This window comes from Nomascus leucogenys, chromosome 10 (genome assembly GCF_006542625.1).
Source record: "Nomascus leucogenys isolate Asia chromosome 10, Asia_NLE_v1, whole genome shotgun sequence".
NCBI lineage: Eukaryota > Metazoa > Chordata > Mammalia > Primates > Hylobatidae > Nomascus > Nomascus leucogenys.
The window spans coordinates 84264831-84290228 of record NC_044390.1 but is presented as its reverse complement, the minus strand read 5'-3'; the positions used below and the strand labels follow the sequence as shown (position 1 = coordinate 84290228).

At 50.1% G+C, this 25398-nt stretch overlaps 1 protein-coding gene and 1 long non-coding RNA gene across 2 annotated transcripts in view; one reads left to right on the top strand and one right to left on the bottom strand.

Moving 5' to 3' along the window:
* LOC105740404 overlaps positions 1–4696 on the bottom strand; it is a 38501-nt gene extending 33805 nt beyond the window's left edge. Inside the window, exons 1-2 of the long non-coding RNA XR_001116439.2 lie at positions 4525–4696; positions 3529–3716 (exon numbers count right to left, since the gene is read on the bottom strand). This is a non-coding gene — a long non-coding RNA (uncharacterized LOC105740404). The remainder of the gene's footprint in view (positions 1–3528; positions 3717–4524) is intronic.
* TESC (tescalcin) overlaps positions 4668–25398 on the top strand; it is a 61242-nt gene continuing 40511 nt past the window's right edge. The window contains exon 1 of the mRNA XM_003274439.3: positions 4668–4950. Coding sequence (XP_003274487.1) covers positions 4893–4950 — 58 coding nt within the window. The 5' untranslated portion in view covers positions 4668–4892. The remainder of the gene's footprint in view (positions 4951–25398) is intronic.

Below are 25398 nucleotides of genomic sequence, written 5' to 3'. Positions count from 1 at the left end.
AGGCAGCTTAGTTTTGGGGAAGGGCTATTCTCATTTAAACTATAAATTAAATTTCTCCCAAAGTTAGCTTGGCTCAAGCCCAGGAATGACCAAGGGCATTTTGAAAGTTACAAGGCAAGATGAGGGTTGATTAGATCAGATCTCTCTCAGTGTCATAACTTTCTGTTATAATTTTTGCAAAGGCAGTCTCAATGGTACTTGGAGTCCCCATAAATCTCTTGGTCAGTGGCTCAAATGCTAAGAAAAATGTATTGTTGCTCCTAGAACATTACCATACCTTGGGAGTTACCCCAAGCTAAACCATTAGAAGGGGCAGGTGAATTACAGAAACTGCTATTCAGACACCTTCAAGTCTACGCTCTGATTCTGGTTTACAATCCTTTGGGAACATCTTGGTTTTTCTATCAATAAAACGCAGATGTGCTGGGTCCCTCTCCTCCAGGCCCCTGCAGTGACTGGTACTGGCTAGCATACCATGATGTTCTGTTCACATCTCTTTCCTTGCAGACTTTGGGATCCCTGAGGTCAGGGACTGTCTCCACTGTAGTGTCCAAACTCCTGGCACTCAATAGTGAATGAATGAACAAATAAACGAACATATGACAGTCAACTGGGTAGTAGTTTCCTGGTCTTGACTAGCTTGCAAGAGCAAATGGTTAAATATTCAGGGATTTTAAGCCGGGCATGGTGGCACATGCCTGTATTCGCAGCTACCTGGAAAGCTGAGGCAGGAGGATCCTCTGAGCCCAGGAGTTCGATGCTAGCCTGAGCAACACAGTGAGACCTCATATGTAAAAAACAAAGTTCAGGGATTTTGCAAGCCTATTGTTAAATTATCAGTAACTTGAAATTGACTACGGTAGGAGTATTTACACACAGAAATTGGCAACTGCTACAGTTTAGGACTTCCCCCGCTCCTGCCCTTTTCAGAGAACTTGTTTACCAGCTCACCACTGGCTAGCACTTAACGGTGTCAGGCAGTTTTAAGCACCTTCAGTATATGAATCTGCATTTAACCCTTACAATGTTACATATATGAATCTGCATTTAACCTTCACAATCACCTTACATATATGAATCACCTTACATATATGAATCACCTTACATATATGAATCTGCATTTAACCCTCACAATGTTGTTGCCACTTTACAGATGGGAAAACTGAGGATGAGAGAGGTTAACTTGCCCAAGTATGGTTTCATAGCCCTCCGTGACAGGAAGGTGGGAGAGCCAAGTGAAGACCGTCCTGGCCATCTCTGGGCTCAGCTGCCCTTTGCGGCTTCACAGGGACCAACTATATGAATTGCGGCCACCAATTTTAATCAGCTCCTCCGGGAGGAGGTCCTCTGGGAGAAAAGACGCAGTTGCTTGGTGACTCAAGTGTTTCCCAGTCCTCCAAAAGTCATACTGTGTTACTGGGGGGGGAAAAGCTTGCCCCCCCACAGAGTGCCCCTCTTCCAGGGCTCTAGACAAAAAATCCAATGAGCCCTGGCCAGACCCCATGCAAAGCTGCAGACCTCATTCTTGCTTCTTGCTTTGTTGACGCCTGCAGAGCCATTGGTAGGTTTGAATGAAAGCCATGACGTCCTGGAACAGGCAGCGGCTGGCTTTGCGTGGAGGGCGCCCTGCGGTGTGCCCATCATTGCCAGAGGAGGGCAGAGCCCGGGCAGATGGCGGGTGCCACTGCAGGGGCCCACACAGAGACATCTGTCCACCAAGAATTTGGCTTTGCTGTATCCCTTCGGGACCATAGTTGGGGGACAGTCCTGGACTTCCTGAAGCTCAGCGTTAGGGATGACAGATCTTTCCAGGGGCCCATTCTGGTTTGAACATTCCATCTCTCTGTGGGCTCCATCACATCAGACCTTGTTTACCCATCTGCTTTGTCACTGCCCGTGTGTCTGTCTCCTCACCCCACCAGGAGTTCCTCAGGAGCAAAGGTGGCATCTTATTCCTGGCTGTGGCTCTAGGACCCAGCCAGAGCCCTGAATATAGTAGGTGCTCAATAAATGTGCAATGAATAAATGATTGAACAAATGCATAAATTGTGCCTTGGTTTTTCCTGCCTTCGTGCTGCTCCAAGGATCTCCTGATGACTTCTCCAAGCCCTGCAATTAGGAATAAATCCTCCTCTGTCATCCTACGCAAGACTTCCTCCCTCCCAGCTCCCTGCTGACTGGTGATGGTGGCTTGTTTGGCTGTGGACCCAGGAGAGGGGATGAGGACTCTGAGAAGGCCTCCCTGAGGATGTGAGTTTCCACTGAGGTCTGAAGAGGAAGCGGGAGTGGAAGAAAGTTTCCGGCAAAAGGAACAAGTACAAGTGCTTGTCTAGTAGCTAACAGCGGTCAGTGGGTCAGGGTAGACAGGTGATCGGGTAGGACAGACTCCCTTCATCCTAGATACCAGGGGCTTCCTCGAGATCGCCAAGGGACAGTGTGAAGCCATGTGCCCTTCTCCTTGTCCCAGGGCTTTTGTCCCCACCGAAGCAACTGTGCCAAGCAGGAGGGGCTGATGTCCAGAGAATGCCACTTCCTATCCCCCACATCAGAGAGCTCCATCATTTAATCCTTGACTAGTTTAATATAATACAATTCCAGGAACTGACATTTTAAGATGGAATAAAATTGCTCCCAGCAGCTGTATGTAATGGGCTGGCTCAGAGTTCCCAGAACTCACAGGGGTACTGGGGATCCTTTTCCTGATCCCAGAGGCCTGCCTGTTTCCAGAATCCTTCTAACCCGAAATGCAGTCCCTAGGTCAGCTGTCCTGCCGGCTCAGACCAGCTGATGACCCACACCCAACATCTTTCCACCTTGATCAGGTCTTGCACTGCCCTCTGGAGAGTGCTTTAAAATGCAGATTGCAGGTGCTGCCTTAGCTCTACGAGTGCAGACAGGCAGTGTAAGAGGAAGCTGGATTTTCCATTTTAGAGACAGGGTCTTGCTCTGTTGCCTGGGCTGGAGTGCAGTGGTGCAATCAGAGCTCACTGCAGCCTCTAACTCCTGAGCTCAAGCGATCCTCCTGCCTCATCCTCCCAAGTAGCTGGGACTTCAGGCGCACACCATTGTGCCCAGCTCATTTTTAAAAAGTTTTAATTTTTGGTAGAGCTGGGGTCTTGCTATGTTGCCCAGGCTGGTCTCAAACTCCTGGGCTCAATCCTCCTGTCTCAGCCTCCCAAAATGGTGAGATTACAGACATGAGCCACTGCACCTGGCCAAAAGCTGGATTTGCAACCAGGAAGGGGCTGATTCTGCTGCTCTAGGAGGTTTTAGGACCAACTCCCACCCTCTACCTCGGGCTCTGAAAGACACCTCCTGCCCCTGGAAAGGGCTGTGACCCTTGGCTTGAGCCAAGGTAGTCTACAGGAATGAACAGCAGTTCTCAGCAGCCCCCTTCCCAGCAGCCTGTGAAACTGATGGAGGTAGGTCTACCCAAGTCCCCTCTGTGGGCACCGAAAAACTCCTGCCCGCTACCCTGTCCCCCTTCCCCCCCAACATTTATCATCGAGCCTAACGTTCAGAACAGACCTGATACCTGATGGTCACTGATGGTGGTGTCACTAAGCACTGTAAAGCCTTCAGGAGAGCCTTGACCTTGATGTTCTGCCCTGGCTGTGTGCCTCTCCAGGGGACAAGATTCCATAGCGCCCAGCAGCCTCTGTGGCCATGTGCTGTGTCCATGCCAGGCCCTCTGGTGGACATCTCATTAACTTATCCTTATTTTAAGGAGGAGGAATCACATTACACAGGCAACAGCATCAGCCCCAGTCACCCCAACTGGATGGAGAGCCAACCCCTTAAGCCATCTTAACCCAGAACTTCCCTAATGGGCATGGGGACCACCGGCATTGCCTTCTCTCCAGCAGTTTGTCCCAAATGCAGCCTCCTGGGCCCGCTTCTGCAGTTTTGTTTGTTTGTTTGTTTTTTGAGACAGAGTCTTGCTCTGTCGCCCAGGCTGGAGTGCAGTGGCAAGATCTCAGCTCACTGCAACCTCTACCTCCCAGGTGCAAGTGATTCTCCTGCCTCAGCCTCCGGAGTAGCTGGGATTACAGGCATGTGCCACCGCGCCTGGCTAATTTTTGTGTTTTTAGTAGAGACGGGGGTTTCACCATGTTGGCCAGGCTGGTCTCGAACTCATGAGCTCAAGTGATCCGCCCGCCTTGGCCTCCCAAAGTGCTGGGATTATAGGCGTGAGCCACCGCGCCCAGTCCGCTCCTGCGGTTTGAGGTGCCCCTCAGCCACCGGGCTGTGCAGGGCCCACACGGGCCGCCACGTGGGTGTGTTCACTTCGGAAGGTGCTGGGGCTTTCCTGGAATAAACCAAAGCGCATGGTGCATTTTCAAATAGGATTATTATTACTGTTGTTCGCCATAGAGCTAATTCATGCTCGCTGACTTCCTTGACTATCTCAGTGGAGTTTCCCTCCTAAGATCTGCAGGATGTAAGGTGGGATGGGTTGGGAGTGGGCATAGCACCTCCCAGGGGTCCCACCCCTCCTACCCACGCCCCCAACTTTGTTCACACCTGCTTCCTTCCCGATCCAGCAGGGGTGCGGAAGGGACGAGGTGCGTGGCCGCTGCTGCACGGACTGGGAACCCGGAGCGGTGGGCTCCGGGGTCCCCTTCCGGCGGTTTCCGGGCCGGGGCGGGGCGCTCCCCCAGCCGCGCAGTGCGCGAAACCGGCGTGCGCTAGGACCGCGGCGCACCGCCCTCCGCCGTTATATGAGGCCCCGCTCCAGCCCCACGCGGAACCCGCGGCTCCGAGCTTTCGCCGGCGTCCCGACCCGAGGTCGGACCCGAGGCCAGCCCTGAGGCCAGTCCCGCTGCTGCGCAGCCGAAGACAGTGCGGGGCCTGAGAGGGACGCGCGCCCCGGGGCCCCCGCCGCGGGCACCATGGGCGCTGCCCACTCCGCGTCTGAGGAGGTGCGGGAGCTCGAGGGCAAGACCGGCTGTGAGTACCCGCGGGGGGCGGCGCGGGGACCGGGGCAGGACCTCCGAACAGCCACTGTTGGGGGCCCCGGCCCGCCGCCGCGCTGTGTGACCTTGGGCCAGTGGCGGGCCCTCTCTGCGCCTCAGTCTCCTCCTCTTTCAAATGGGTCCCCGCCGGCCACCTCGCGGGCTGCGGCGAGGAGTTCCGCGGCGACGCTCAGTGCCGCAGCCGCTCAGCCTCGGACTGGCCCGGGAACTCCCTGGCCGGGGGACTGCGGACCGGGGAGGGAGCGGGGCCCAGGCTTCCCAAGCGCAGGGCAGGTGCCTCGGGCCGGGCGGGCAAGTCCCTCAGGCAGCCCGGCTGGTGCGCGCGCCCCGCACCTGAGAGTCGTTTGCATTCGTGAGCGCAAGAGCGGAAAGTTTTGAAGTCGGCGGACCTGGGTGGGAACCGGTCTCCGACGCTCCCCGGCCGGGTGACCTTAGTCGGGAGAGCTGGCTCCCCGCGCCTGCTTTCGTCCTCGCATCTGTAAAATGGGTTCAGGAGGCCTCATCCCCGCGGGTGGCTGGGAGGCTTTAGCGAGGCAGCGGCCGCAGAGCACTTTGCCTGGAGCCCAGCGTCCTCCCCCGAGTTCGCTGAGTCTCCCGGGACCAGCAAAGGCTGCGCGCCCCGCATCGGCCCGGCCGAGCTGCCCGCAGGGAAATGGCGGAGAAAGCGCTTGTCTGCCCGAGTTCAGCCGGGCTGGGGACTTGGCCCTGGGTCCTGAACTCGGCATGGCCAGTTCTGCCTCTAGCTGTGGACCAGGGTGTGAACTGGAGACCGCGGGGGCCAGGTGTGTGGGCAAACTGGCTTTGGCGAGGGACAGGCCGGCTGTGAACCCTGACAGCTCCACTTCCTGGCTGTGTGACCTTGGGCTAGTCACTTTACCTCTCTGATTCTCAGCTTTCCTTCCCTGTTGTAAGAGTTCTCCTAGTACCTCGTGGACGCTCAGGAAATGGGAGCTGCAGATATTTTGGGAAAGAGCTAGCCCTTGGCACCTGCTTCAAGTGCAGAGAACCAGCGTCCAGTATTGATCACCAAGAAGGGTGGCCCAGCTGTTTGTGTGTCAGCTGAAAAGCAACCCCTCTTGACCCCCAATCTAAATACCCCTTTCCAGGAGAACTGGATGAAAATTGCAGAAAACCATTAATAACTGGTGTGTGTATGCACGCACTTATACATCTATATCTGTATCTCTGTGTAGAGATATAGAATTATATCCAACTAGGGAAGGAAAAGGTGTGGCTCAGCATATATAATATGGTATCCTTTTTTTCTGTTTTTTAAAAAAGGATCCTTTGAGCTGGAGCTGCAAAGTAAAAAGAAATAGAAAATGTAAAAACGGGAAAATAAGAGTATACATTTGTAATTGCTATATTTGCAGACTGGAAGAATCCACCAGAAAGTACGAATGGATGCTTGGTGGGGGTTGCAGGGAGAGTGGAAGGGATGAAGGGAGAGTGAGCTTTTTCTCTGTAAACGTTTTTATATGTTCATTTTGAACTATGTTGAATATTTTACTTACTCAAAAAGTTTTATGCACTTCAATCCGAAGACTAATATGAGAGAGAAAGGAAGGATTCCTCTAGCTCTTACTTGCTTGGGTCTCCCCTGGTTTTATTATTTCTCTCGTGCCCTCTCCTCGCCTCCCACTGCTTTGAATCTGGATGGGTGTCGATGGGCATTCTCTGTGGCTGGGATCCCCGCTGGAAGGGTGGGCTCTCTGGCAGCCCACGGGGCACTCGGGAATTCCGCCTGGTTGTGGGTTTGACAGGGAGGAGGGGCTGCAGAGCATGCTGGGAGTCTTGTCAGTTTCCTGGGTCCAGCCTCCCACGGGGATGACAGATGCTGTGTTCCTGCTCTGTAACCTTCCTAGATGTAGCTTCAGCGGCTTCCCTTCTTGCTGCCCAGAGCTCAGATTTCATAACCCAAGGGAGATAGAGAGGGTCGGAGAGGAGTTTCTGAGGTTAGACCAGAGTAGGCAGGTGGAACTTTAGGTAGGTGGAAAGTTGCCCCCAGTCCTCCGAAAGGGACTGCATAATTCGGTCACTTTTACCCACTTAGCAAATATTTATAGTCCAGGGGCTGGGGATTTAGAGATGACTCGGAGAGGCTGCTGTTCCTGAAGGGGGACACACAGTAAACAAAATGCCCCACAGGTGTTAAACTGTGAACGAGGCATAGCAGGGTGGCATGAGAATGGAGCTTTAGGGTGGATCCGGAGGGCCTCCCTGAGGAGGTGATAATGGAACAGAAATCCAAGTAAGCATGAGCCAGGGGTGTGCAAATCAGTGGAAAGGGCATCTTGGGCCGAGGGGACGTCGAATGCAGAGGCCCTGTGGCAGGGACAAGCTAGCAACAGTAAATGAGAATGCATGAGATGAGGACACAGCTGTCGTCAGGGCTCAGGCTGTGGCAGGAGCCTGGCTTCAGGGGCCTTGCCAGGTACCTTGGGCAAGTCACTTGTGCTCTCTGAGCCTCAGTTTTATCTACTATAAAATGGGTATAGTCATAGTACCTCCCTTGAAGTCGTTGGGAAGTATTGAGTTAATCTACATGAAGTAGTTAGACCAAACACATGTACGTGTTTGTTATTGACCATGCTTTAAACACTCTTGTATGTCCTGGTCACTCCGAGCCATAGCTGAGAGTTGAGTCTTGGTCCCATCTCTCTGAGCTACATGACCTTGGGCAAGTCATCTTACCTCTCTGAGCCTCAGTACCCCCACCTGGATCCTGAAGTCATCGTGTGGATTCAATAAGGTTACGTACATATGTATGCGAGGCGATTGGCTTGGCATGGGAACGTCAGCTCCCAGAGACCCAGTGGGTCAGGCAGGGCCCTTCCTCCAAGGCCATTCCCTTGGGAATCTTCCCTGAGAAAAAGGGAGAAGAGCCTCAGGGTAAGGTGGCCAGAGGATAGACTGAGCCCACAGGGCTGCTGACTCCCCCACCTCCCTGAGGACCAAGATGACCTCTGACTTCCTGGGGAGGAATCAGCTTGGTCCCTTTCTGAGAACACCATCCAGAAAGGACCAGAAGGTCAGGCTGAGGCTGGTGATAATGAACATAATTCCCCAAGCACCTGCTGAGCATCAGGCTCCACGCTGGTGCTCTCTGCATAACACTCTTTTTATAGTAATGATCCCCCAGGAAGGCAGTGTTAGGGCCATTTTACAGGTGAGGAAACTGAGGCTTAGAGAGGTAAACCAGCTTGCCTGCAGTCCCACAGCTGGTAAGGGGAGGAATTGGAGGTCATAGGATCCCCAAGTCTACTTTCTTTTTTTACAATTTTTTTTTAATTTTTGGTTTTTGAGGCAGGGTCTTGCTCTCCCACTCAGGCTGGAGGGCAAGGGGCATGATCAAGCTCACTGCAACCTCAAACTCCTGGGCTCCAGCAATCCTCCCACCTCAGCCTTCCTAGTAGCTACCACTACAGGTGTGCACCACCACACCAGCTACTTTTAAATTTTTTTGTAGAGACGGGTCTTGCCATGTTGATCAGACTAGTCTCAAATTCCTGGCCTCAAAGCGATCCTCCCACTTCAGCCTCTTGAAAGCGCTGGAGTTACAGGCATGAGCCACCATGCCTGGCCCCAAGACTGCTTTCTTACTGCCAGCATGCTTTCACTGTGTGTAGCTGCTACTTGAATTTCTAGGAACCAAGAAGGGATAGGAAAAGACTGCCCGTATTTTTTCTCACCTTCAGGCCTTTGCACAAAAGCTCTTCCTCTTACTGGAGCACTGTTTTCATTTGATGTGCACAATTAGGTGTTTACACATGGGAGCCTTTCTCTGTCTCCACCCAGGGTAAGGTTTAGGCTGGGTGGAGTGGCTCACGCCTATAATTCCAGCACTTTGGGAGGCCGAGGCAGGTGGATCATGAGGTAAGGAGTTCAAGACCAGCCTGGCCAAGATAGTAAAACCCTGTCTCTACTAAAACTACAAAAATTAGCTGTGCACGGTGGCAGACGCCTGTAATCCCAGCTACTCGGGAGGCTGAGGCAGGAGAATCGCTGGAACCTGGGTGGCAGAGGTTGCAGTGAGCTGAGATCATGCCACTGTACTCCAGCCTGGGCGACAGAGTGAACTCCGCCTCACAAAAAACAAAAACAAGAAAAAACAAACTCAAACCTTTCCTCTTAACCTTGTCTCTCTCTCTTTTTTTTTTTTTTTTTTTTTTTTTTTTGAGATGAAGTTTCACTCTTGTTGCCCAAGCTGGAGTGCAGTGGCGCGATCTCAGCTCACTGAAACCTCTGCCTCCTGGGTTCAAGCAATTCTCCTGCCTCAGCCTTGTGAGTAGCTGGGATTACAGGCGCCCGCCACCACGCCCGGCTAATTTTTGTAGTTTTAGTAGAGACAGGGTTTCACCATGTCGGCCAGGCGGTCTGAAACTCCTGACCTTAAGTGATCCGCCTGCCTCCGCCTCCCAAAGTGCTGGGATTACAGGTGTGAGCCACCACGCACAGCCTTAACCCTGTCTCTTTATGAAACGAATGCTCATTATTGTTCAGGGGTTGGCTTACCTGCTGCTGCCATCCAGAAAGCCATCTCTCCATCCAACCTTTAAGGGTTAAACACCCATCCTCAGGGCTCCTGGAGCTCCTTCCTTCTCTCCCACAATAGCAGGCATCACACCATGTTATACTTGTCAACTCTGTCACCTGCCACCCCTTCAAAACTTGGAGCTCCCTAGAGCAGAAAGAACGTGTCTTGTTCACCTTTGTATGCACTTGGTGGTTCAGTGAGAACACAAGAGGCTCACGTTAAAGGGGCGCAGTCCCTGGGGACTTTAAAACTCAAGATGTATTGTTCAGGAACAGGCAAGCCACTGGAAAACCCGGTGCCACCCTCACCAGCTGTCCTCGGCTGCCAATCCTCCCAGCATCTCCGGTTCCCTCCCTTCGCGATGAACCCTTTTGGCATCAGCAGTGAGCCAGCCCCACCAAAAATACGCCTGAGCAGCAGCTCGCCACACAGGGCGTCGTCAGGTCTGCGTGCCCACCTTCCTTCTCCCTGCCTGTTAGATTCTCATTGATTGATTTAAACCAGAAACGAGTATTCCCAGGAATCTTTTCTGAGCCAAGAAAGCTCACATCTAGATTGTTAAGATTCATATGAAAAGCCCGAGCGAAGGCGTCCCGGGGGTGTGTTTGAGCTCACCTTCCCCACGCACCCTTGGTGACAGGAGCCGAGTGGTGTCTGGTGTGTGGACCAAGGTACAAAGTGGGCCCTGACCGAGAGAAGGGCTCTTTGGGAATCATTCACCTGAGTCAGTTGTCCTTCACCACCTTGAGCTGGCCTGGATGGCCTGGAGGTGGCCCGACTTCCTGTTCCCCCCCCCCCCCCCATTCGTGTCTGCTCCTGGAGTTGGAAAGGAAGTAGTAAGACAGAGGATTCTGGGAAAGGTGGAGGGTCTGTTTTTTCCTTCAGGCTCCAAAACAGCTCTTCAGGCATGTCTATGTTGATGCCAAGAAGCTGCCAGAAGGAAAAGGAAAAACAAAACAAAAAAACAAAATCTCCAGACCTAGAGTTCAGACCTCATGATGGTAAGAGCTAATGTTTCTCGGGCGCATGGCATCTGCCAAACGTTCAGCTGAGCCAGGCAGCGTATCCGCAGTAGCTGATGGAATCCTCCCAGGAACACGGTTGGTTTCCCATTTTACAGATGCAGGCATTGAGGCTCAAGAGAGGAGGTGACTGCCCAAGGCCACAGGCATCATAATGAGAAGTAGAGTCACAGGCTGGTGCAGTCGCTCATGCTTGTAATCCCAGCACTTTGGGAGGCCAAGGCAGGAGGTTCACCTGAGCCCAGGAGTTGGTGCCACTGCACTCCAGCTTGGGTGACAGTGTGAGACTGTCTCCAAAAAAAAAAAAAAAAAAAGAAGTAGAGAGTCGGATTGCATTCCTGGTCTAATCTCATTTGGAGAAGGAACTAGAGATGGCAGGGAGGACTGATGTGGCCAAGCGTGGCTGGTGGGGGTGGCGCTGGTTTTTCCACTGCATTCTCACCCCTGGGCAATACTTCTTGGTCCTAAAGTCTTTAAGTGGCCCCAGACCGTGGCCTTGGCTCATTCACCATTTGCCATATTCTGCTACCAGGGTGGACCAGATGCAGTCCCTGCCCTCCAGAAGCTCAGGGGTTCGAGGGGGACAGGGGAGCACCCCAACAACTGTAGCATAGCGGGAGGAAGGGTCTGATGGGCCGGGGTGGACCAGCCAGCTCCACACTGTTCGTCATCCACCAAAGCTTGGTAAGCTGAACAGCCAGCCAGCCAAAGTCACCCGCACCTTTTCTCTTCGTCTGGGCTAGGTTGTGGCTTTTCCCCTGGGACCTTCAGGGAGTCCGTGAACCCCATTAAATAGGATATGGAATTGTCTGAGTGCCTCTAGGGAGGGCCCTCTGCCCTTATCAGAGTCTCTAAACAGTGAAGTGTTTTCCATTGTATGCAAATCATGCCTCAGTAAGAAAATGATTCAAACAATTACTTTTATTGATTGTTTAAAATTAATTTGTTTTTGAGATGGCCCTGCTCTGTTGCCTAGGCTGGAGCATAGTGGTGCAATCACAGTTCACTGTAGCCTCTAACTCCCAGGCTCAAGTGATCCTCCCACCTCAGGCTCCCTCCTCAGACAGTGGCTCCTCAGTAGAGGAGGAATGAATATGTCTGTGAAACCAGGGGTTGGGGGTGGGGGAGGACCAGTCCTGTAGGCTGAGCTCTGGGGCAGGGGAGGGGGCGGATCCTGGCCTGGAGTCATCCACAGAGTGGTCCAGATCACGGGACCCCCAGCCTCTGGAACCCTTTCTGCCTTGATTGGATGGGGGCTTCCAGGCCTCCCCTGCCCTCCTCTATGGGGGCTCACAGGGGAAATTTGCAGGAGAAGGCCCGCTGTGGAAGCTTCCCAAAGGGCTGGGGATCAAACAAAGGCACCTGCCTGCTCTAGCCCGTGCTGGTATTTTTCATTCTGTTCACCTGGGCCCCATCATCTCACCGTCTGCAGCAGCCACAGAGCAGGACCCTGGAGGCTGGTGTTCCATGTGCACTGAGCTCGGCGCTGGAGCCGTCCTGTGCCACTTTGCTCAGATGTCTCATCCAGGCTGTGTCCTTCTCTGAGCCACCAATCCCGCTTCTTAAAAAACGCAGGCAGCTGTGAATGAGGCGACAGCTGCTCTTTCTTGAGCACTTGTCAATCATCTGATCTGCCGAAAAGCCCTTTGAGGGTGGGACTATTGCTGCCAATTTACAGATGGGCAAACTGAGGTTTGGACACAGGAAATGACTGCCCAAGGTCACTTAGTTGCCGGGTTAGGGAACCTAGACTCAAAACCAGGCCTTCTACTGGGATTTGCAAGTGCTGGGAGAAACCGCCTCTCCTGCATGCCTGGAACCCCACATGCTCAGGACGGAGACTCTGAGAGTCGGCGTATCTGTATGATCTGCGGGAGGCCATGCTGTTACCCCACAACCTCCTCAGTAGAGTTCCACACATCGTTTACCGAGTCGGCAAGGGGAGAACTGGACCTTGAGGCAGATAGGGTTGGTTCTGGGTGATGTGGAAAGTTCTAGAATCTAGGTGGGCTGCCCCCAGGGAGAACAAGCTCAGTAGTGGGCAGTGGGAGGGGAGTGGGGACCACAGCTGGGAGGAAGAGGCAGGAGGGTGCTGCCCCCTCTGTTTCCTAGGGTCTCACTGGGTGGGCTCAGGTCTGTTTCAGAAGAATTTGTGTTTTCTCTGTGCAAGCCACTGGCAGTCCTCTCCAAGGTGTCCTCGCTCCGCAGATTAGTGGTAATTAGATCCCCGATGCATCTTTCTTTCTTGCCTCCTCTACCGCCACCCTGGCAGGATAATTTTTTGTGAGTTAATGGTCTCCAGCATGCATCGTGGAAATTTAATCAATGCTCAGACACGCCATACGGCCCAGTAAGACAAACAGAATAACCTGGGTGTTGATAAGATGGTCTTCGCTTTGCAAAGCACTTTAGGATCTGTTATCTCAAGCTGAGGGAATGAGGTGTTTTCGGCTCAGAAGGGCCCACGGTTCTGGGAAGAAAAGTCAGGGCCTCTTTTGTTCTTTTGTCCATGCTGGTGTGACTGTACAGGGTGAGGGCCTGGGCACCCCTGGTCCTGCCAGCCTTCCTGTTGCCTGCTCCAGCTTAATTATTAATTTATAAAACCAGAAGGTCGAGTGGGTGATTTCCGCTGGTGGTGGTGGCCACGGAGCACTAGGACAAAAAGGCTCTTTGTCGTCCCAGCGGTGTGACCTTTGCAGACCGGCACTCTGTCAGGAGCAAGCCTTCCGTTCTTGGCACTGTTCCCTGGCAGGTTAGTGGAGGTCTCAGGGCCCAGGTGCCTCCAGGAGGGAGGGCAGGTGGCCAGGCCGGAGACAGCAGTCCCCAAAGGGGGGCTGTAGAGGCCAGCTTGCCCCATGTGCTGAGATTGGAACAGGGTTCCCTAAGCTCCTTCTGAGCACCTATGCCAGGATCCCAATGATTAGAGAACCCTGAGCAGATGCCCAGCACTTTGCAGGCCTCACCCACCTGGTAGTTCTAAGGAGGTCCCCTGTCTTGCCCTTGCCTGCATTCCCCCAAGGACCTCAGCCAGAGTCCCAGTATGGCACACAGGTGGCTTCTCACCGCCTGTCCTTTTCCAGCAGATAGATGTGGGTTTATATCATGGTATTGCTTCTTACTGTCTAGGCAAAGCACTTTGCCTCCCTGAGCCTCAGTTTCCTTATCTGTTAAATGACAGCAAAAATAGAACCTGTGTCACCGAATGTTGCGAGGATTAAGTTAGAATCTGGGCAAAGCTCTTTTTTTTATTATTATACTTTAGGTTTTAGGGTACATGTGCACAACGTGCAGGTTTGTTACATATGTATCCATGTGCCACGTTGGTTTGCTGCACCCATTAACTCGTCATTTAGCATTAGGTATATCTCCTAATGCTGTCCCTCCCCGCAACCCACAACAGTCCCCGGAGTGTGATGTTCCCCTTCTTGTGTCCATGAGTTCTCATTGTTCAATTCCCACCTATGAGTGAGAACATGCGATGTTTGGTTTTTTGTCCTTGCGATAGTTTACTGAGAATGATGTTTTCCAGTTTCATCCATGTCCCTATAAAGGACATGAACTCATCATTTTTTATGGTTGCATAGTATTCCATGGTGTATATGTGCCACATTTTCTTAATCCAGTCTATCGTTGGACATTTGGGTTGGTTCCAAGTCTTTGCTATTGTGACCCATCCTCAGTGCTTGAGAGTTACTGGCAGTTACTAATCATTTCAGCTGGGAGCATTTCAGGAGCTGGCTACGTATCTCCTTTTAAAAGGGCATGCTATAACTTTTTTTAGTAATTCATTTCATTTTTTATATGTCTGCTATCTTGGACATGCCGAAACTTAATCACCATCTCTGCCCTTGTGCTCATAATTGGGGACCTTAATGTACTTTAATTTGTATCACTCTATAGTATTTAAGAACCTACATATTCATTATTATTCTATGCAGACACTATTAATTCTTGCAACCACTCTTCCTTATGGATATAGTTTTCTTATTTAATGCATGTTTCTGTAGATTTTTCAGTGAGGCTCTGTGAGTTGTAAACTTTGAAAATATTGTTATTTTGCAGGCATGCATGAATGAACATTTGGCTGGGTGTAAAATGTAAGGTTGCTGGATATTTTTTTTTTCAGTGATTTGTTTTTGGTCTTGTTGCTGTTGAGAAATCAGCTGTTAGTCTAATTGACATTTCTTTGTAGAAACCTATTTTCCCTTTTCCCTGTTTTAAAATTTTTGTCTTTGGTGTTTTGTACATGCTATGTCTGGGTGTGGATTTATTTTTATTTATCCTGGGAATGGTTTATGTTGTTTGATTCTAAAGAAAGTTCATATCTTCCATTATGAAAATATTATCTCTCCCCTTTCTCTTTATCTTCTTCATTAGTAATTCCTATTAGAAAAATGTTGGTTCATCTCATTCTGTCTGCATGCCTCTTAATCTTTCTTTCGTATTTTCTTTTTATTTCTCTGTGCCATATGCTGGCTCATTTCCTTAGATCCATCTTCCAGTTCACTAATTCTCTCTTCAGCTATTATAACCTTGCTGCCTTAACCTATTAAATTTCAAAAAATTGCAATGACTTGTAAAAAAAATGTTTATAAGTGCTATATAGTTTTCAAATTCACCTCTTTTTCATAGGGTATGCTTCTTCTGTTGTTTGTAATAATTTAAAGCCTACTATATAGTCTCTTCTGTTTTGCCTTCTTGGAGTGCTATTCCTTTTGTTAATTGTGTCTGCTGATTCTCCCTTATGGTGGTTCATTTGCTTGTATGGTTTGGTTTTTGATTATAAGCTCATCTTTGGGCTTTTTCCCGACTCCCCTTGGCCCTTCCCCCTACCACCCCACAGGATTCCTGTGTGCCCTGGGTTTTAGAAGAGCCTTACACAGTGCATTTGAATTTCTTGTGCTAGGTATCTCAAGGTTTTCACCAGTCTGAAAACACTTTTCACATTAACTCCTCGGTTTGGGTCTCCTGCCCCACAAAGACTTGGATTTTTCACCAATGTGTGGCTCAGTCTTGGAGTTTGGATTCATTGCAGAAGCCTGCTCTTTCCCCTGCCATCTCCCTAGCAGAGATGGCTTTCTTATTATTCTCCGGGCCAGTGGGGAACGTTTTTTCTGACCCACCTGATGTGCAGAGGCAGCCTTTTGTATTTCAGCTTTTTAGAGGAGGCTCAGCTCCAGCTCATGCAGACCCAAGGCCTCTTCTGTCACTCAGTGGACTTAAAGCCCTGACCCTTAGCTGTTGGAGCCTGAAACCATTCTAACACCTGGGCCACCTCAGCAGCATCTGTCACTAACCCTGCTGGTTCCTGGTCTCTTCCTTGGCCCTGGCACTTGGGTGTTGCCCTTTCCTTCCATTTAGCTGGACATTACATTTGTTTCTTGTTTTATCCAGTGTTTGTAATGGAAGGCAGAATCTGTATTAGCTCCGAGTAGCAGGACCTGAAATTCCTGATCTAAGTGTCCTACTGAAGTAAGAAGTAAGCCTTGTACTTTTTTTTTTTTTTTTTTTTTTTTTTTTTTTTTTTTTTTGAGACAGAGTCTCACTCTGTCGCCCAGGCTGGGATGCAGTGGCACAATCTCGGCTCACTGCCACCTCCGCCTCCCAGGTTCAAGTGATTCTTGTGCCTCAGCCTCCTGAGTAGCCGGGATTACAGGCATTTTTTTTTTTTATTTTTAGTAGAGACGGGGTTTTGCCATGTTGGCCAGGCTGGTCTCAAACTCCTGGCCTCAAGTGATGCACCCGCCTCAGTCTCCCAGAGCGCTGGGATTACAGGCGTGAGCCACTGTGCCCAGCCAACCTTGTACTTTAGATAAGCCTGTTTCTACTTGATTTGGCCTCAGGATAAATCTGGAACTGAAGATAGTTCTGGAAGGCTGTGAAAACCTGTTTCTTAGATGCTCTGAAAGACACCCACTCGCCCACTCTCAAAATCTCTCCTGATTCACTGTTGCTTTTTTTCCCCTTCGTCATCTTTAGTCTTTTTATTAAAATGGAGAAATTTTTCTCTAATTACATAAATGATATGTATTTATTGTTCCATCCCTCCTCAGTTTGGGCATACAGCCTAGCCAATGGCTATGCAAATAGAATCTAAAGTCCTGCACCTTGGTCTAAATCCCAGTTCTGCTGCTCCTAGCTGTGTGACCTTCAGGGAGTGACTTAGCCTCTCTGAGACTCAGTTTCTTTATCTATAAAATGGGTGTGATTACCACCCTAAAAGGGAGGCACGGCCCTAAAGGGAGGCACCCTAAAAGCAAGGACTAAGATAATTCCAGGCATTTGGCTGATTCCTAGCCTCTGGGTAAATGTTAACACATGGTGGTTATTATATTATTATTTATTTATTGAGACAGAGCCTCGCTTTGTCACCCAAGCTGGAGTGCAGTGGTGCAATCTCGGCTCACTGCAACCTCCACCTCCCAGGTTCAAGCGGTTCTGCCTCAGCCTCCCAAGTAGCTGGGATGACAGACGTGCACCAGCACGCCCAGCTAAAGCACGTGGTGGTTATTATTGCTGCTATAAGGCGCATGGTAAAGAACAGAGCATAGCTGTAGGAAGGGAACATAGATGAGCAAAACAGACTGTGATTTTTAAAGTCACGAGCACCCACTCTGACAGCTTTCTCAGTTGCCTTATTGCTCATGAGAGAAGAGTAGATTCTAAAGTCAATTCACTCTGTCCCAGCTTCCCCTTCAATCCTGAGAATTGGAGGATTCATTCAGGGTAGGAAAAAACCCACAGAGATCCTAACAGGACCCTTGGTATCTGAGGTTGAAAGAAACACTGCTGACGTGGGCCTGAGGCAGCTCTTACCAGGAATTCCTTGGCTTTCACACTTACAAAGTGGGTTGAAGTTGGCGTGAAAAGGGTATTAAGGTGCTGCATAAATGCCAGCAATTAATCTTCGAGCTGCTGCTGCTGCTCTGAAGGACAGAATTGGGTTTGAGAGCTTCCTTCTCAAGGCCAAGTGCACCCAAATGCATCTTTGGTTAATTTTAACATCCCAGCAGCTAAGAGTGATCTATGATGTATACGAGTTCAGCACATGGCATCCAAGGAAAAGGCAGGTGAAGGAGAGGAGCTGGCATTCAGCATCATGAAGCGCCCAGCATGTGCCAGGCATGAGAGGGTAGTCCCCTGTGGAGTGGCCCCTGCAAGGCTAAGGAGGCTGTTCCTCCCTGTCTCCCTCCCAAGGCCCAGGGTTAGTCATTGTTTTGGCTGTAGCCACAGGAGGCATGCAAGTTGCTGCGTCCCTGGTGAGCCTGGATCCAGCTGAACAGCCACGATGGTATCAAGGGATTACTTAGGGGACAATAATAACAGTCCTGGCAACCCCAGCGTCTCCTGCGTCTCCTACGTCTTCTACCAGATCCTGTGCTAGATCTTTTTAAAAATTGATGCAAAATTCATGTAATATAAAATTTACCATTTTAGGTTGGGCACTGTGGCTCACACCTGTAATCTCAGCACTTTGGGAGGCTAAGGTGGAAGGATCACTTGAGGCCAGGAGTTAGAGACCAGCCTGGGCAACATAGCAAGACCCTGTCTCTACAAAAGAAAAATTAAAAAAATTAGCTGGGTGCTGTGATGTGCACCTGTAGTCCCAGCTACTTGGGAGGCTGAGGCAGGAGGATCACTTGAGTCCAGGAGTTTGAGGCTGCTGTGAGCTGTGATCATGCCACTGCACTCCATCCGCCTGGGTGACAGAGTGAGAGACCCTGACTCAAAAAAAAGTTACATTGTAACCATTTTAAAGTATACAGTTCAGGCCAGGAGCAGTGGCTCATGCTTGTAATCCCAGCACTTTGGGAGGCCGAGGTGGGCAGATCACTTGAGGTCAGGAGTTTGAGACCAGCCTGGCCAACATGGTGAAACCCCATCCCTATTAAAAAAAAAAAATTAAAGTGTATAATTCATTGGCATTAAGTACATTCACAATGATATGAAAACATCACCATATCTATTTCTAGAGCATTTTCATCGCCCTCCAAAAAACCTCATACCCATTAGCAGTCACTCTCCATTTCCTCCTCTCCCAGCCCCTGGTGACCACTAATCTGCGTTCTGCCTGTGTGGATCTGCCTGTTGGGGCATTTCATGTAAATGGCATCCTGCAGTAGGCCCGCCTTGTATATCTAGTATTATCCCTTCTTGGAGTGTGACAGGGCTGCCTCCCTTTGTATTGCTTTATAACATCTCATCACCTGGATATACCCATTTTGTTTTTGCACTCACCAGTTGTTGGACGTTGAGTAGTTGCCACGTTGGTGGTTGTGATTGTGAATAGCTTGTGGTGGTTTTTCATGGCATGAACAACGTCACGAGGGAGGAAGTCCCGTTGTCACCTCTGTATCACGGAGGAAGAAGCAGCCTCATGAGTTCAAGGTGACAGCTGAGTGGGATGCGTAGCAGACTCACAGCAGCCTCCCCCAGCAGCGCTGTCAGGAGCTCACCTTTCCATCCGGCCTGACTCGCCTCTGTATTCTGGGATTTCCCCAATGTTTGGGTTGAGTCCTGGCCAATCTTTCAAGAGATGGCAAGCAGGAGAGAGCTGGGGGTCTTGGAAGTTACTGAGACCTTCCCATTGATGCCCCTTGGTGTCCTGGGGCTGGTATCCAGGCTGGCACAGCTAGTGGGGCCAGCAGGAGGCAGGGTGGCTTGGGAAGTCCCTGGGGCATGTGAGAAGGCTCTCAGCTGTGCTTGCTTCTTCCAGCGGGGCCTTGCCCTGAGCCCTTCCACCTTCCCCCTTTCCCACCCTAACCCTGGGCGGCTGCACCTGCTGTCTCTCAGTCTCATCCACACCCACGGTCTATTGCCAGGCACTTCAGAGCTCGTTCCCTGGCTTGGCGTCCTCTGTAGACTCAGGGCAAGTCCAAATGTCCTGGCCTGATGGATGAGGCCTTCACGCCCCACCACCCCTGCCTGTCTTCCACCCACACTGAAGAGCCCGAGGCTCCCTGAGCCCTGTGTGTTCTGCCCCTGCCAAGGCTATGCCCTCTGCCAGCCCTGTCCACCCCACCCCAGAACCCCATTGGGCATCATCTCCTGCTCCCATCCCCGTGGCCTAGAACCTCCACTGCAACCCTGGTGCCCCTTGGCCAGTTGAAGCAGCGTTTACCGTCCTGGATCCTGGCGAGGGGATGTGCATTTCCAGCAGAATGGGGCCACGCTTTTTGCATCTGCTTCCCTGGCCTCTAGCAAGCACCTAGTAAACCAGAGGTGCTCAGAGGGCTGTGCAAGCACAGGTGGGGCCTTGGGGGTGCCCCTCAGGGCCCACACACTCCCGGGGGCCAGCAGGGGTTGTGGGAAGAGCAGGCAATGGTGTGCATGCCCCTCACCTGGGTCCTGGGACTACAGGCTCACAGAGTCCTGGTGCCCCAAAATGGATGGGAGCGTGTGCTGACATTCTCTTTCCTCCTGAGTCAGGGGAGGGAGGCTGGACTCCAGGATGGATTTCAGGCCTGCTTCTCTGCCCCTGGGCCCCTCCCATCCTCCCTGTTCTGGACCATTGTCCTTGACCCCCTACCCTATGTGGCTCTCCTCCCATGGGTGATGCCTTGCTCAGCACTGCAGGGCTGCAAGCAGATCCCCACAGCCTGATGGGGGAGGCCAGAGCCAGGCAGGCAATGTGCTTAACCCAGCATTCAGAACCCTTTGCAGTCAATTGCCAATATTTTTTAACCCAGCAGATTTCTGCCTCCTTTTAATGAAAGGGGAAAATCTGGCCTCCCATGGCAGCAACTGGCTGGAGGGAACGGTGGCAGCCCCTTCGACAGGGTGGGGCTCCAGTTCATGCCTGCACGGGCCCCTTCTCTCACTTCATGCCTTTCTGACCCTGGAGACACTGAAATTCTCAACCCCACCTTGACAGCATCTGAGGAAGGAACTGGCTTCTATTGCCCCTTCATCCTCAAGGTTAAACAGTTTTTACATTGACACCTAATTCACAGCTCATGACATTCACCATTTAAAAGTGTACAGTTCAGTGGCTTTTAGTATATTCACAAAGTTATACAAACATCACCACTGTCTAATTCTTTTTTTTTTTTTTTTTTTTGAGATGCAGTCTTGCTCTGTCACCCAGGCTGGAGTTCAGTGGTGCTATCTCAGCTCACTGCAACCTCCGCTTCCTGGGTTCAAATGATTCTCCTGCCTCAGCCTCCCCAGAAGCTGGGACTACAGGTGTGTGTCAACACATTTGGCTAATTTTTGTATTTTCAGTAGAGACGGGGTCTCATGTTGGCCTAGCTGGTCTCAAACTCGTGGTCCATACGCCTCAGCCCCCCACAGTGCTGGGATTACAAGTGTGAGCCACAGTGCCTGGCCACCACTACCTAATTCTAGAATAACTTATCACCCCCAAAAGAATACCCATTGGCAGTCACTTCTCATTCCCCCAACACCCTCCAGCCCCTGGCAACCATCAATCTACTTTCTGTCTCACTAGATTTGCCTGTTCAGGGCACTTCGTATAAATGGGATCATACACTGTGTGGCCTTGTATGTCTGGCTTCTTTCACATCGTGTGATTATTTCAAGGTTTATCCATGCCGTAGCATTTACCAATGCTTCATTTCTTTTTTTGCTGAATAATATTCTGTCATCTGGATGTGCCGCATTTGTTCACCCATTCCTTTGTTGATGGACGTTTGGATTGTTTCCACCTCTTGGCACTTGTGAACAGTGCTGCTTTGAACATTGGTTACAGGCTTCTGGTGTGGACGAACATTTTCTTTTATCTCGGGTATAAATGGAATTGTTGGCCAGGCGCAGTGGCTCACGCCTGTAATCCCAGCACTTTGGGAGGCCGAGGTGGGTGGATCACCTCAGGTCAGGAGTTCAAGGCCAGCACAGCTAAAACGGTGAAACCCCATCTCTACTAAAAATACAAAAATTAGCCAAGAGTGGTGGCGCATGCCACCCAGTGTGGGGAGGCTGAGCCAGGAGAAGCACTTGAACTCAGAAGGCGGAGATTGCAGTGAGCTGAGATTGTGCCACTGTACTCCAGCCTGAGCGATAGAGCAAGACTCCGTTTAAAAAAAAAAAAAAAAAAGAATTGTTTTGGAGTAGAATTGCTGGATTACATGGTAATTCTATGTTTAATTAACTGAGGACCTACCGAACTGTTTTCCATGGTGGTTGTACCGTTTAAATCCTCGCTAGTAATGTATGAGAGTTTCAGTTTCTCTATAGCCTCATCAACATCTATTATTTCTTTTATTTATCATTCTAGTCATCATGGTTAAAAAGATTTTAACCCAAATACAATTATACAAGTAATCTCCATAAATTGCAGAAAAGTTAAGGGACAGATAACCAAATTTAGGGTCAAAGGGAGGAGGAAAGAAATGTTCTGTAATTCTACCATCTGAAAACAACCAACTACTATTATTTTGTTGTATACCCTTTTCTGTTTTTTCTTGTGCACATGTGTATATCAATATGAACTTTCGCGTGTAAATGAGATATTGGTCTGTTGGATTTTTCCATGCGACAACATGCCATATGACATTTTCCGATGTCCCACAATATTTAAAAAATATTTATAAAGGCTGTGTAGTATTCCGACTTCAGGATGTACCAGGACTAATCTGTCTTGTTTTCTGTGGCTCAGCATTTCCCCCAATTTCTTTTCTTTTTTCTTTTTTTATTTTTGAGGCAAAGTCTCGCTCTTGTCCCCCAGGCTGGAGTGTCATGGCACGATCTCGGCTCACTGCAACCTCTGCCTCCCAGGTTCAAGCAATTCTCCTGCCTCAGCCCCCTGAATAGCTGGGATTACAGGCACCTGCCACCACGCCCAGCTAATTTTTGTATTTTTAGTAGAGATGGGATTTTACTACGTTGGCCAAGCTGGTCTAGACCTCCTGACCTCAGGTGATGAACCCGCCTCAGCTTCCCAAAATGTTGAGATTACAGGCTTGAGCCACTGCGCCCAGCCAATTTCTTTTTGTTTTGGGACAGCCCCTTGCTCTGTTGCTCATGCTGGAGTGCGATCTTGGCTCACTGCAACCTCAACTTCCCAGGCTTAAGTGATCCTCCCACCTCAGCCTCACTAGTCCACGCCCAGCTAATTTTTTGAAATTTTTTTTTTTTTTTGTATAGATAGAATCTTCCTGTCTTGCCCAGGCTAGTCTTGAACTCTTGGGCTCAAGTGATCCTCCCACTTCAGCTTCCCAGAGTGCTGGGATTACAGCCATGAGCCACCACACCTGGCCCATTTCCCCCAATTTTTTTCATTTCTTTTTTTTTTTTTTTTTTTGAGACAGAGTTTTTGCTCTTGTTGCCTAGGCTGGAGTGAAGTGGCACGATCTCGGCTCACTGCAACCTCCGCCTCCCAGGTTCAAGCAATTCTCCTGCCTCAGCCTCCTGAGTAGTTGGGATTACAGGCATGCACCACCACACCCAGCTAATTTTTGTATTTTTAGTAGAGATGGGGTTTCACCATGTTGGCCAGGCTGGTCTCAAACTCCTGACCTCAGGTGATCCACCAGCCTCGGCCTTCCAAAGTGCTAGGATTAAAGAAGTGAGCCACCACACCCAGCCCCCCAATTTCTTACTGTTCTAAACAGGCAACCATGATTACCCTCGTCTGTTCATCTTTATACGCCTGTCTTAATTCTTCAGGATTTGTTCCTAGGGATCAAGTTCTGATTCAAAGGGTATATACCAGCGCTGCCCAACACAAATAATAATGTGAGGTGTAATCATGGTAAATTTTCTAGTAGCTGTAATGTAATTACATTATGTAATGTAATTCTAAATTTTCTCATGGCGACGTTAAGACAAAGAAATTAATGGTGAGATGAATTTTAATAGTGTATTTTATTTAGCCCATTATATTTAAAATATCATTTTTAACATACGATCAATATCAAAAGTTATTGCAGTCATCTATGTTCTTTTTTGTACTTAGTCTTGGCAGGCTGGTGTGTGGTTTCTACTTCAGCACATCTCAGTCTGGGCTCACCACCTTCAAGGGCTTAGCAGCCACTTGGACAGGCAGGTGTGTTCCTTCACATTGAAGTTTTTGATACAAAGTGACAGTTCACTTCCATCCCCAAAAGATTAGGCCAGTTAAACTCCCACCAGCCCCATGGACTGGTGTGCATTTCCCTCAGGTTGAAATCTAAAACCAGAAATAATGAGGTCCAGCTGCCAGGAACCAAAGCCCATCTCTGCCCATCATCCCCATGGGAACTGTGACCTCAGGGCCCTGGAGAAGGGCTCAGAGGTGAGGAGCAAGGAAGCTGGAAAAGCTTCCAACCCAGGAACCCTTGAGGAAAAGGCAGGTTCTTCCGTGGGCTTTGGGGCCCTGATGCAGGCAGACATGCATCAGGTGCTTACGCGAGGGGCCCTGTTGGCCCACGGTCAGCCCAGGGGTGGGGGCGGGCAAGGAGTGGTGGGGGGGCGCGGTTAGGAGGAAGCAGCTCACCAGTCATGTTGGGTTAGACCAGCTCCACCTGCCAGAGCCTGGGGTGTTCTGAAAGTCAGTTCCTGAGGCTTCAGAAATCATCCTTTCTCTCAGTTACTGTGCCGGAGGAGTCCTGCCTGTGCTGTGAGCTGAGCCCTTGGCTCCAGGGATTTGGGTAAAAAGAGGGCCCCAAAGGTGGGAGGTTGTCTTCCTAATCCTTTGCTTTCAATCAGGCAGGACAGAGGGAGTATGTGTATGTGAATTTGCATGTGTGTGCATGTTCTTTTTTTTTCCATCACCCAGGCTGGAGTGCAGTGGTGTGATCTCGGCTCACTGCAACCTCTGCCTCCCGGGTTCAAGTGATTCTCCTGCCTCAGCCTCCCAAGTAGCTGGGATTACAGATGTGCCCCACCATGCCTGGCTGATTTTTGCATTTTTAGTAGAGATGGGGTTTCACCATGTTGGCCGGGCAGGTCTCAAACTCCTGGCCTCAAGTGATCCACCTACCTCAGCCTCCCGAAGTGCTGGATTACAGGCGTGAGCCACCGCGCGCAGCCTTGCATGCACTTTGGATGCCGTTAACTGGAAACTCTTCATTAGATAAACTTCATCTAGGATGATTTATATACCTCTTCCTAGCTGTGGGACCTTGGGCACATCCCGGAGTTCTCATCTCTAGAATGGGCGTAGAATCATACCTACCTAACAGAACTCAGGAGAGGGTTGTACCAGCCCAGGCTTATCCAAGTAGAGTTGAACACAGAGGCCAGGAAACGGTAAATGCTCGTTAATGTCTGCCCTTGTTATGATTATGCATGTAATTTATTTTTAAAATAGCTTTATTGAGATATAATTCACACACCATTAGATTCACCCCCATTTAAATTGAACCCCATAGTTTTAGTATAATCACAGGGTTATGCAACCATCAAAACAATATAATTTTAGAACATTTTTATCTCTCTCCAAAAGAACCTCCAGTGCCCATTAGCAGTGTCCCCCTGTTCTCCCTCTCCAGCCCCTCCCCTCCCTGGCCTCAGGCAACCACTGATGTACTTTCTGTTCCTAAGGATTTGTCCATCTGAGCATTTCATGCAAATGGAATCATCCAATGTGTGTCCTCTCCAGTGGCCTCTTTCACACACCAGGATGCTTTCAAGGTAACGCTTTTTTTTTTTTTTTTTTTTTTTTTTTTTGAGATGGAGTCTGGCTCTGTCACCCAGGCTGGAGGGCAGTGGCACCATCTTGGCTCACTGCAACCTCCGCCTCCCGGGTTCAAGTGATTCTCCTGCCTCAGCCTCCCGAGTAGCTGGGATTACAGGTGCCTGCCACCACTCTCGGCTAATTTTTTTATTTTTAGTAGAGATGGGGTTTCGGCATGTTGGCCAGGCTGGTTTCAAACTCCTGACCTCAAGTGATCCACCCGCCTCCGCCTCCCAAAGCGCTGGG